At 42.2% G+C, this 12,705-nt stretch overlaps 1 protein-coding gene across 1 annotated transcript in view; it reads right to left on the bottom strand.

The window, feature by feature from the left end:
* Positions 1-3,491: 3,491 nt before the first annotated feature.
* GALNT5 (polypeptide N-acetylgalactosaminyltransferase 5) overlaps positions 3,492-12,705 on the bottom strand; it is a 34,749-nt gene continuing 25,535 nt past the window's right edge. The window contains exon 10 of the mRNA XM_081871428.1: positions 3,492-7,128. Within this exon, the coding sequence (XP_081727554.1) occupies positions 6,988-7,128 (141 nt within the window). The 3' untranslated portion in view covers positions 3,492-6,987. The remainder of the gene's footprint in view (positions 7,129-12,705) is intronic.

The raw sequence follows: 12,705 nt of genomic DNA, 5'->3' as shown, positions 1-12,705 counted from the left end.
TACTCATCTCACAAATAAATAACTGTATGTCCACAATTCTCACAAAACTAGTTCTCACAATTTTGTCTGTCAAATATTGTTCCATCACATTCCAGTCAGCAACCGAGAACATCAACACTGCATACTAGTATCAATTAATATACAGACTGAATGTTAACATCATGTTTGTAAATGACTACAGTATTAAAATATATGTACTTCAGTTGTTAACATTCTTTGGTTGATATATTGTTATAACTTTTTTTAAAAAAACACCACATTGGGTATAAACTGTGTGTGTGTGTGTGTGTGTGTGTGTGTTTGTGTTTGAGTGAGAGATTGTGCGATGCAAAATGAGAATAGGTTTGCCTTCCTTTTTCTTCCTCCTCCAATCTGTATATTTTAGCTAGTATAATGAAAGGCAACTGAAAACCCTTTAAAATCCCATTGAAGTTCATTTCCAACCAGTAAAACAGGGAGAAAATTTGCATATCCAAATTGTTGCAGATGATACTGTTTAATGAACCAGCTCTTGTTAGTGCAGATAGCAACTTTTCCAGTAGCAGCAGTTCCTCAATAAGAAGGGGGAAATTAATAGAATTGGCACAAATAAAAGGGCTTTCATGTTTAACAGATGGCCTGAATAAAAAAAAGTAAGAGTCCACTCCTGAAAAATGTTAAGTGGGGGAACTAACCTTAAGGGAAGCACCTCAGGTGAATAAACAGGCTGAGGTAAAATTAGAGGCTATTATAATGCTTATGAAGAGTTTCTCAATTTCAAATGCTTTGAGAAACCAAGAATTAATGAGACTTTTCGTTTCCACGTTCATCTTCTGAAACAGATTCTCTTATCGGATTCACACGACCATTCTGACAGGGAGGTAGCGAGGGGAAACCATTGTGAGTGACTTTTTGGTGAGGTGACCAAGAACAGGAATTAAAAATGTTCTGTGTGGGTGGTTTTATGGCAAGTCTGGGGAACGCCAAGCAGGGAATTGAAACTGAGAGCAACAGGCATTTTTAACATCGTTAAGAATTGCATGGTTCAAATAAAGTTCCTTGTTAAATACTTGAGTTTCCTGTTCATTACTTTTCAGATATATAAAATCAGTGACCATTAGTATGATTCAACATGGTGAAATGGTGACATTCTGGTAGCTGGATGAAGGCCAACCAACACACTAAGGCTGAATCTTGCCATGACTAGACATTTTCAATGAGTGGTTATGTGGTCTGAGAATTAGGGAGAGAGGTACGCTCTTTCTGAGGGAAGAGGTATGTAGTTCGGAGGCATTCCTACATTCACTTCTTTCATTGGACACCCAGGTGACCTCAGTGGCAAGGAGCACCCATTATCAATTTCAGTTGGTAAGCCAGCTACGCCCTTTCCCGGACAGGGATGTATTGGCTATTATGAGTCATGTGATGGTAACATCTCAACTGGACTACTGTAACACACTCTATGTTGAGCTTCCCTTGAAACTGGTACTGAAACTGCAGCTAGTGCAGAACACCGTGGCCAAGTTGTGGAGTGGAGAGCCAAGATGCAAACATATTTATAGCTGTGCTTGAGAGAATCGCACTGGTTGCAGAATAGTTACTAGTCAAAAGTTTTGTGAATCACTGCCTGCCCCTATATTAGACCTATAAGTTCAGGGGGTTTTATTCATGGCACCGCACTTTAAAGAATATCACAGGACAGTGACCTGAAAACAAGGCATTTTCTGCTGCTGCTGCTCTTTGGAGAATGTCCTTCCCTCTTCCATACAAGAAGCAGCATCAACTATTTGCTTCATATGTCTTGCAAAAAAATGTATTGTGTGCAGGCTTTCCTTGATCATAGGATTGGGCCCTGTACCACAGGATCACTGTTTTTATATGATTTCTCAGGCTCTCAGGTAAGGGGAAATGTGTGTGCGTCTTATGGAGCAAATGCAGGCTGCGCAGCTATCCCAGAAGCCAGAACAGCAAGAGGCATTGCTATTTTCACTGTGCAGCGATCCCTCTTGCTGTTCTGGCTTCTGAGATTCAGAATATTTTTTTTCTTGTTTTCCTCCTCCAAAAACTAGGTGCGTCTTGTGGTCTGGTGCGTCTTATAGAGCGAAAAATACGGTATATTAAGGTCTTTATAAATACTTTTAAATTTTTAAAAAAAACCCGTGCAAAATATTAATGGCAGATCATCTGGAGTTCTCTGGACTGCCCCTTTCTAATATTAAAATTAAATATTCAAAATTTAATTAGGGAAAAAGCCACTGGGAACTGAAATCAGGAGCAGAGTATGGGTAAGGGCAGTGGTTGTGCTTAACCCCTTTCCCTTCCAGATTTTCCTTGCAGTCACTTCTCCCTTCTGTAAAAAAAGAAAGGGGTATGGGGCAGGGAAACCTGGGTTGCAGTGAAATCTGTGAGGGTCTGGAACTGGGAGCTTATGTTACTGCAGTACTAAAGAGTTCTTTGATGTTTCACATTTCTGGCAGGATCAAATATTGTTTGAGATTTTTTGTTGTTCATCATACAAAGCCATTCTTTATTTTCTAACTGGGAGGGGGAAAGACAGTTCTGCATTGTACAAACCAAACACTAACCTCATTGTTCCAATGGAAGTTGTTTATTTGCCCTCTGGTCTGTGTACATTCAAAGGATGTCTCCTCTTCCCGAGTTATAGTAGTATGGTTTTTGTTATGAAACACCCTCCCAGAAGATAAAAGACAAATCCTGGACATTTCATATTCAAAACCTAATTCCTTCTGGGATTGTAGTGTGAACAAGGATGTGTGTAATTCTGATTTAACTAGAAACGGGGGGGGGGGGGATCTCATTTTAATTTTTACAAAACTCTCTTTGGGTTAAATATTTGAGAGAAAATTATAGCATAGCTCATGAAATGTTCCTGATTTGTTTTCTTTTAATTGATTGTTTAGTTTGACACCGCCTCCCCCAAAAAGTGAATTTGCAGATTTTGCTTTTACATAGGAAAGCTGGACCTGTTGAATTTATGTCTGTCATGCAGTTATTAAGACATAGGAACCTCCCTGAGAGAAACATACGCAAACACAAACATAGTGGCAACTGCCATCTGGGCAATCTGGACAAGGTTGTACAGTAGTCCTTATGGGTAGCAATGTGATGGTCAGGGTTGCCAAGAATGTTCTCAGTGCAGAGGGTTTTTATGTGTACGTAGCTCTGGTTATGTACTTTATTCATTCTGAAGGTCCGTTCTTAACCTGAAACTGTTCTTAACCTGAAGCACCACTTTAGCTAATGGGGCCTCCTGCTGCCACCGCGCCGCCGGAACACAATTTCTGTTCTCATCCTGAAGCAAAGTTCTTAACCCGAGGCACTATTTCTGGGTTAGCAGTCTGTAACCTGAAGCGTATGTAACCCGAGGTACCACTGTAATTCAAAAGTTTAAAAATGGGCTTTCTGTATTGGGCTTACCTTAGCAGATTCCAGGCTTATGCGGATTCCACTGCTATTAAAGGAAAACAGTTGACAGCTGCAGTGAGACAATGTTTGTAAAAAACTATGTCAGATTTTTAATAAGAATTTCCCATGTGTAAATAACATTTTTTGTCTGAAATGCATAAAAGCTATGTTTAAAAAACAAACAAAAAAACCACCAGGTGAGCGCATTACTGCTACCTACAGATAAGGGTACAATACAAACGCCAGACAGGAAGGAACTAATTACATATATATTTTAAAACCCACAAATTCTATTATATAAAAGACATCAGCTCACATTTTTAAAATATATATACAGCTTTTTTTTAATTAAAAAAAATGAATTAAGTCACCACTCTTTTAGTTCATTTATCAATGAGAGTTCATCTCTGAGCTATATACATTGCATAGCACATAGTTAAAATTCACAGTGGACAAGTGCATTCAAAGTCATTGCACAAGGCTTTTTTTTCCCTTGGATGCAAATTGAGGTTCCTTCCTCCCAACCCCCAATAACAAAATCAAGCAAATTAAATTTAACTTTGAGAATGAAACATATACAGGATCCATCATTAAATTACATCTGGATCAAATTTATGACAGTATATAAAATGCTAAAACGATCGGTAGGGTCAGATTTTGGTCACTAATGCACCACCTTGTGCTGCTCCAGCAACGTAAGAGTAATGTTCAAGTTTCCTTAAGTGGTTAGGTAGTAATTTCCTTGAAGGTCATGTAGGCGGAGAGGAAAGAGGAGCACAGCTATGCTGTCTTGCCCTGCTCATTACCATCTTAGTTCAGCTAAGTACTATCCTTTAAATAACAGGACGCTCCTTATCTTAAGAAGATGGGACTCTTTCATCTCAAGATTGCTTCACACACACACCGAGCTACTGGGAAAGTGGTGCATGGAAGCTTTGGCATGCTCCTTTTCTGAAAAAAACACAAATGGGTGGATGCTGTACTCCGTTTCACATGTGACTCTTGGCACTGGAAATGCAGCCCAGTCCAGAGAAAAATTAGCTGTGTTTAAGTTCTACTGGAACAGAAAGGGCAATTGCATTGAAATTCCAGTGGGGATTCAGACTGGATTGAGGCTGGGTGTGCAGTAGAATGAGTTGATGATCAAGCACTAATCACCTCTTTGGAGTATTATGAACGCTGATAGTACTAGCCCAGATACTGGGTTGATGGTAGTAGTATGGACAGACAAGTATTACACAGCAGGACATTTCACTTATCCCCCACCCCCAGACACATACTATTCCTGTGTCAAAATAGCAGTGTTTATTCATCTGTTTTCCCCTAACCCCTCCCCGCCATACGCTTCCTGCCTTCTTCTGCAATCTAGCAACCAGTGAGTATTGGGTTCCTAGCTTTTTGCACCCATGTTATTGCTTGCAAATACAGCATTTTAATTTTTTTTTAAAAAGGTTTGAAAATCTATAGCGGAGTGTCTTTCCCACCTTCCAGAACCAAGCAAGTCATGGCTGTGCATGGCTGCAAAACAGGCGACGGCAAGAGGCCTACCTGTAAAAGAGTTGTTCTAGCCACAAAATCGGGTCCAATGTAAATGGCGGACGCTCTTTATTTGAAGTCATTTCCATCTGCATCGTTGAAACCATCTGCATTTTTGGAAGTTGCAATGGCTTTCTGTCTGGGGATATCAGGATGAATGCTTTGGGAACATGTTCTTAGGTTTTGGGTTCCAGGAGCTCGAAATATAATTATGATTTTTAAATATATAGCTTGGCGTGGTTGTTGTTCCTGCAAGAAAAGCCTATTTGGGCAGTGTTCCCCAGTACTCAATGTTGTAGATTTTTGTGTGTGTCGAGAGTCCAGAAGGTTCATCCAATATGCTTTTTTAAAGAATAAGCGAAGCCAGGGTGGATGCAAATGTTTTGCAAATGGCACGAGGGGAAATGCAATGTGACTGTGACATATGGCCACTCTGTGCCTGCTAAATGACAAATGATGGAATGTCAGCGCACAGAATGCAATGAAATTCATGCTCTTGATAAAACATGAGTGTTCAGACAACATCTGTGTAATTTTTCTGATGGCAACTACAGGGCAACAATACTGGAGGGTGCTGGGGGGTGGAGGGTGGGGAGGAGAGACTCAGAAAGACAGTTGGGAATGAAGCTGACTGTGAAGTCTGTTAGGCAAATCAATATTTTGGCAGGTTCAGCTTGCCAAACCTTGTCAGTGCTGATATGCGATGTCGCGGCAACATTATACAGAGGCTCTCTTGGACATAAAACAGACTTGTAAAAGGCTGTAAACATCACGGATGATGAAAGCTCGGCTGTCATCAAAGCTTGTATTGTGAGGTACAGCTTCAGGGCAATGCTCCGAGGCAAAGGATGCTCCTTACTCCAGAGAAGCCCCACCGCCTTTGTGGCTCCTGAAGACTATGGCTGTCTGAAGTTTATGTGGTCCTTCAGCAAGTTATCTTTGAAGGTGCTCAGAGGGCCCTGCTCTGAAATAAATGGTTTGAGGGCTCAGGCCCGCAAAATTACAGAAGCGACTTAATAATGGCTGTCATTCTCCAACAATACCCAAGATAGCCTACATGAGGAGGGAGATGCAGGGCCATGACCCACTGGTCTAGTTGCTGACATTCACATGTTCAGTGGAATTTCTCTGAAGGGGCGCATACACAAGACAGCTCCTTGGATCAGAAGGTTCCCAATTACCTCGATCACCTATGGACACATGGGAACTCTTTTTCAGGCATCCCTCTGAGTAAATGGATGTTGAGAATTTGTTTATGAAATGTATCACTTGAGCGCATTGGCTTGCTGGTCAGAGCGAAGTCGCACTTTCCCCCATGCATATAGACTAATGTGTAAAAAAGGAAGGCACCTGAAAATCCCTACTGTGCACATATGCTGAATTTGTTGCTGGACTGTGCTACTTAGAGCTTATAGACTGTGCGTCTGACCTCTCAAATCTGGACTGTTGTAGCCCAAGTTTGTCCCCAAAGCTTCTTGAAAGTGAAAGCAAGAGGGCTTGCCCCGTAAGACATTTTCAAACTTCTGCCACGACCTCAAAGTGCAGCCTGGCCATTCAGCTGGCAGCCACTACCAATCAAATTTGACAGCTGTCAACTTCTATACTCACAGGCCACACGTTTTGGGATGCAGATTTGAGATATGTGATTCTCAAGGTTTCTAAAAGATTGCATTTTTTTTGAAATAGGGAGAAGAGTGAAACTTGTAAATCTCCGTAATGCTCCCGTAAAAAAAAAAAAAAACCAAACCAGAAATGTAACAGTGCCAAGCAGGTAAACCCTCTAAGGCAGGAAGAATTTTGGTAATTTTTCCCCTGGTGATTTTTTCCTCCCCTGCCAACGTGTCACTAAGCCGCATCAAACCAGCTGTGCTCTCGCTCCATCTTCTGATCTGGCCATAGGCTTCTTCCAGAGTGTCGGGTTCTGACTGCGGTTTGGGAGGGAGATCGGAGTTTATGGCTCGCTGCTATCGGAAGTTCCACAGCTGCCGCTTTCAAATTCATCGGATTACAAAGCGACTCTTCTGTCCGGTTTGCTCGCCTTCCTCTTCAGGCAGCATAATAATTTCCAAACTGCCACTTCTGATAAAGATTGGAGGAGGAACAAACGCCGGCCCTCAGGGCTTTCTGAGACCGATCCACTTCCAAACACGTGGCCCGAGGAAGGTGTTCCAAGACAATGTGATCCATCTGGAAAGAGAGGAAGAGAGAGAAGGAATGGGCAATGGGCTGCAAGTAGCAAACTGATAAACTGCTATTTCATTTAATTTCACTGCACACAGGTGGTGTAGTGACAATAAAGGTTTATTTATTTTTGCATGGGACTAGGGAAGGACCTCCCTAGCTGCTTCTGCTCAATATGTATTATTGATCCTTCAACAACCAACCGTTGGCTGATACCATCTGGAAGACACCAGGTTGGCGGAGGCTGGTATGCATTTATAAGCTGAATGGGGATGTTGGACAGTGCTCAATATTTCCACCTGTTCCCCAACCACAACTTGGCTGCACCCTCTGTGCCACATGGCTTTCCAGTTCTTTGAAAATGCAACGAGCAGAACTCTTGCTGCCTGAATGACAATTACCTTGCAAAGGAAATCATCCCAGATGGCATTTGCAATATAGGATGACTTATGGCAGGAGATCCTGCCTTTCATATTGCATTATGTCTCAGCTGATGAAGTAGAAAGGCACATACCATGATGGGAAGTGGATTGGGTAATTTGTTAATTAAATCCAAAGGGCTGGGATACAGAATTGGATTATGAAATCGTGAGAATCCTATTCTGGTTATTTTGCATTTAGCTGTCTTTCATGAGGCAGAGTACCATCATACCGAAGGCTGCTCTAGGCTGAATTTTGAGGAATGCAGGTTAATATTTTGAAGCATCGTTTGATTGAAACAGCAAATCGTAAAAAATGAAAATGTATTGTTGGGGGGGGTAGGCGGTGGAAATACTATTATCTTGACATATATGCTATAGCGATTGTTCACAATCTGGTGAATGTTGATGTTCACAACGCTGAAAATGCTAGCTGAATTTTAGGATTGCCTAAAAATTAGACAACAGGCATTTGCCCATTTTCCAGACAGTTAAACGTGAATGTTGCTAGTCACACTTCAGTGGTGTATCTGTGAGTTTTCAGACATTCACAAAATTTACTCTTTTTCTTAGACGACAGTAGTATGCCCAGTATCATAGCCTTTGGTTTACACATGCATATTTATCATGTGACGACTGCAATATCTGATGATGGATTTTCATGTGTGAATCAGCCACTGTATATCTGACATCAGAGACACAACTCTTCAGGTAAAACATTCATCAATGAGTCAGTTCACATGTCCAGGTATCAGCCATTACAGTACTCCATGATTGGTCAACACATGCTGGTATTATAATGCAGTTGCGCTCAGTGTTTTCTCTACCTCTGATCAACTCTACTGGCTGCTCCTTGCAAAGGGCAGGGAATTTTTTTAAAGTGATGATGTTGCATCATGCGGCTTTAAACTATGCATGACTGGCAAAATGCAGAAGAATACACAAGTCAGAAAGAGCTGTTCGTTCCTTGTTAGGCATAACTTTCATGGTTCATTCTGCCTGCAACCAGGGACAAATTTGTCAATTTGGGTTTCTTGTTTTTCCAGCCTTAAGTTCAGTTACCCACATGTCTGCATCAGTTTGAGAGGTTTTTTTAAAGCGCTCACAAAAATATGCCAGCGTTTTTGTTCACATTTCTCGTAACAGACACACATTTGTATATAATTTTGCTCAATACACATTTTTTGCAATTTTTGCTAATATAATGCCTTTTAATGTTATTTTCACTAATACCTGCATTTTTAAGCACACTTTACCCTAACGTATGCATCTTTGTGCACATTTTCTGTTGCTGTTGGAGAACTGCATTGCACAATTCAGAGAAGTGCAAATTGCAAAGGATAGCTGTGTTTTGGTTTACGTATTGTTTCAGTAAGTGTGCATCATGGTAGATTCATGTTAAACTTTCATCCTACTTGTGCCCATGGAGTTCTGTGTTTTAGTACAGAGGAAGCTACAGCCATTATCTGAAAGCAGAGGCAGCAAGCACTACACTGATCAAAAAGCAAGGTAAACTGCTCTGTGGATTTGTCCAGAGCCGTTTCCTTTTGCTACCTTAGTGCAGAGTAACATATCATAAAATGGTAATCTTGTTAACGAATTAATAACAAAGGCTCTTTTAGGGGAGGGAAAGCCTATAGTACAATGGACACACTCCACAATACGTTTTTAGCTGGGAAAGTTCTTTTCTATTTGATTTCTATCTAGTCATGAATATGGTTGATTGGGGGGAAAATGAGATTATGTCAATATGCCATCTTCAGTACATAGCTGTCTTAACAATGACGGAATATTCTTGAAGAGCTGACATTTGGTAGAAACCCAGGAAAAATCCCCATCATTTCAATCTTTGGATCTGCTCTTTCAAAAGATCGTTGTTTTGTTTTCTGGAAAACGCCCTCTATAGATTCCAAAATGTCTACAGGTTTTATTCCCCTCACTACTGTACTTAAGTAAATACAAAGCATTAAGGAACAACCCATTTAAGGGAAAACTCGAGGCTAATATATCCTTTAGGAATAGCGCTGTAGTTGTGCCAACAAATGCACACTGGGATGTGATCATATGCAGGCCACCAAAAGCCCATTCTTGGTTTCTGAGAGCGGAAGCAAGTGGCTCTGGTTCTTAGTTTTCACACCTGCATTTACATTTGCCATCTTCAAGCCAGGTCTGTTGTGTTGCCTGCTGTTTTGGAAGCCTAGGACAACAAAGCACCATCCACCGTGAAGTTGTCGTGTTCCAATGAAATCAATTTGAGCAGTTCCACCAGTACTCTTGCACAGCCTCCATTCATTTCACACAAGGATGCCTGTGCGGATTGCATGGGCGGTAATGTTTAGGGAAGTTTTAACTGTTTGATTCTATTTTTAATATTCTGTTGGGAGCCGCCCAGAGCGGCTAGGGAAACCCAGCCAGATGGGTGGGGTATAAATAATGAATTATTACTATTATTATTATTAATGTGATGATAGTGGTGGCAGTTTTAAAAACCCAGTTCATGGAAGCTCATGCAAGTGCGGCTTAGTGGTTGGAGTGTCGAGCTAGGACCTGGAAGGAAGGCCAGGGTTCAAATGAGGTTTACTGGGTGACCTTGACCCAGGCATTGCCTGTTAGCCTAAGCTACGTCACAGGGTTGTTGTGGAGATTACAAGAGGAGGGGAGAATCCTTGGAGGGTCAACCTCCTTCACTGGAGGTTTTTAAGCAGAGATTGGGTGGCCACCAGTTATGGATGCTTTGGTTGAGATCCGTGCATTGCAGAGGGTTGGACTAGATGACCCCTGGGGGTCCCTCTCAACTCTGCGATTCCATTATTCTATGTATGCAGCCTTGAGTTCCTTGGGAGGAGAAGATGGGGTATAAATCAATCAATAAACTCCATGCATTGCTCCTTGTGTATATATATTCAGCTGCCAGATCTGGGCAAACATCACTGCACTGCACTGGCTCCACCCATGACATTCATGTGTTGCACAGAACTTCTGAAAAAGAGCACCCATGCACATACAGCTGTGTGCATATAGAAATGTCATGCAGTAAGTAGCCCTGTACAATCGGGAGTCCTGATCACCTGGGGGTGCCTATGCATGTACAACTGCAGTGTACTTGTTGCAGAACCAGTGGCGTAGCGTGGGTTGTCAGCACCCGGGGCAAGGCAAGTAATTTGCGCCCCCTAACCCGTGGTAGCCAGGTAGGGGCAGAGAGCTGCGAGTGCGAGCACGCCTCCCCAAATGTTGCGCCCGGTGCCACCAGCCCCCCCTGCACCCCCCACGCTACGCCACTGTGCAGAACTGGCGAACATAGGAGCTATATGCTCAAATCCCCCTCTTTGTACTCCTACGTAAGCTGAAACGTACAAATGAGAACACCAAATGCTTCCAAAAGGTACAGGTTTGCTTCCTGATTACCCCAAAGAACAGGCTGTGCTGTGGCCGATTTTTATTCATTCTGAACAGTGCAGGTACAAGACGAGCCTGCAGAGGACAGCCCTTAGCTTTATAGAAAATAAATCCATCTTTTGGTTTCAAGTGACGGCAATAACTTTAGGCTCCCACAGGCCCAGCCTGCCCTCCAAAGCTTTCATAAAAAACTAATCTGATCTTTTACCTTGGCGGATAAAATTGTATGGCTCAAACTTGCTGCTGGCTTAGTTTTCTACAGGTGCAATTGCCCGTATCCAATTGTGCTGAACTGGGTATTACAATTTAGCAAGAAGAAGAAGAAGAAGAAGAAGAAGAAGAAGAAGAGGGGAAACACAACTTTCTATATTGTGGAAGGTCCAATCTGTTTTAAGGCCCAGAGTTCAGAGGTAGATCAAAGAATGTCAGTGCTACCTGACAAGCTATCTGGTAACTTAAATGGCTGGTCATTTTTCATATGCTTTTTCATGTCTTAGCCTAAAAAAGGGAGTATTTTCACTTTTTAGGAGGTTTTGAACCAAGATTGGCAAAGGAGGAACAGATGGAAAGAGTCACAATGTCAGGATCTTGTACAAGATTATTGATCAGCTCCTATAATTGCTATTCTTCCCTCTCAACACCCCCTACCCCAAAGTCTTGAAAGGACCTGCTAAAAATCAGCCTCTTTCAGATAGGGAAAATCATTTTAATTTACCTTGGTCCTTTTTTTTTAAAGCCTTTAGAATTATTTCTAGAAGCTACAGCTGAGGAGGCTGCAAACGATTTTGGTGTTCGTGTTTTAAATACAGTCATTAGATTGATTTTTGCGCCAGGACAATTTAGAGAATCTATTCTTTATCACTGCAAAGTGTTTCTATGATGTATGGATGACCACCCTGGAAGGAAGATCTGTGAGAAACTGAAATCACAGTACTTAGTAAGGCAAAGTTGAGGTCTTAAAATAGAAAACTACCCCCAGCACCCAGGGCAGTGTGAGGTAATTGCCTCAGGCGGCAGGTGGGGTGGGGAGGGGGGCAATTCCCCCAACCATTTCCCTTGAGTCGCCTAAACTAGCCTATTCTCTAACTTCTAAACTACCCAGCTGCCTCACCTGCAGCAGAGGATGTTGTTTCATTGCCAGTGTTAAAACAAGGGTTCTTCTGATGGAACTGGATTGCAGGGTGGTGGGTGGTGAACACAACACAACACAACACAACACAACACAACACAACACAACACAACACAACACAGGTGGAGACACTGAATCCCACCCATTGACATCAACATGACTTAAGTTAGTCACTTCAGTGGGACTCCAGCACGACTCACTTATAGTCTGAATCCAACCTGTTATTTTTATAGCCACCTGGTTTCAGACCTTTGCCTCAAGACGTGTGCGACCCAAGGAAACTTTTGGAGAAATCCCACAAATTCATTGGCCTGCACGTATGTCTCAGTGGAGAAACAGGACTTGGGGCTTAAGAAACGTACCTGCTTGAAAAAGTTCCAATGACTCCTTCTGTGTTCTCTCTCTCTCTCTCTCTCTCTCTCTCTCTCTCTCTCTCTCACACACACACACACACACACACACTCACAAACAACACACACATATAAAGGTAAAGCTAAAGGACCCCTGGATGGTTAAGTCCAGTCAAAAGTGACTATGCGGTGCGGCGCTCATCTGGCTTTCAGGCCGAGAGAGCTAGCTCTTGTTCACAGACAGCTTTCCAGGCCACATCTGGCACAATGGAACACTGTGATGGAAACC

The sequence above is a fragment of the Podarcis erhardii genome (assembly GCF_964252035.2).
Source record: "Podarcis erhardii genome assembly, chromosome: 1".
NCBI lineage: Eukaryota > Metazoa > Chordata > Lepidosauria > Squamata > Lacertidae > Podarcis > Podarcis erhardii.
The sequence above is the reverse complement of the archived record's forward strand: the minus strand, read 5'-3'. Positions and strand labels throughout refer to the sequence as shown.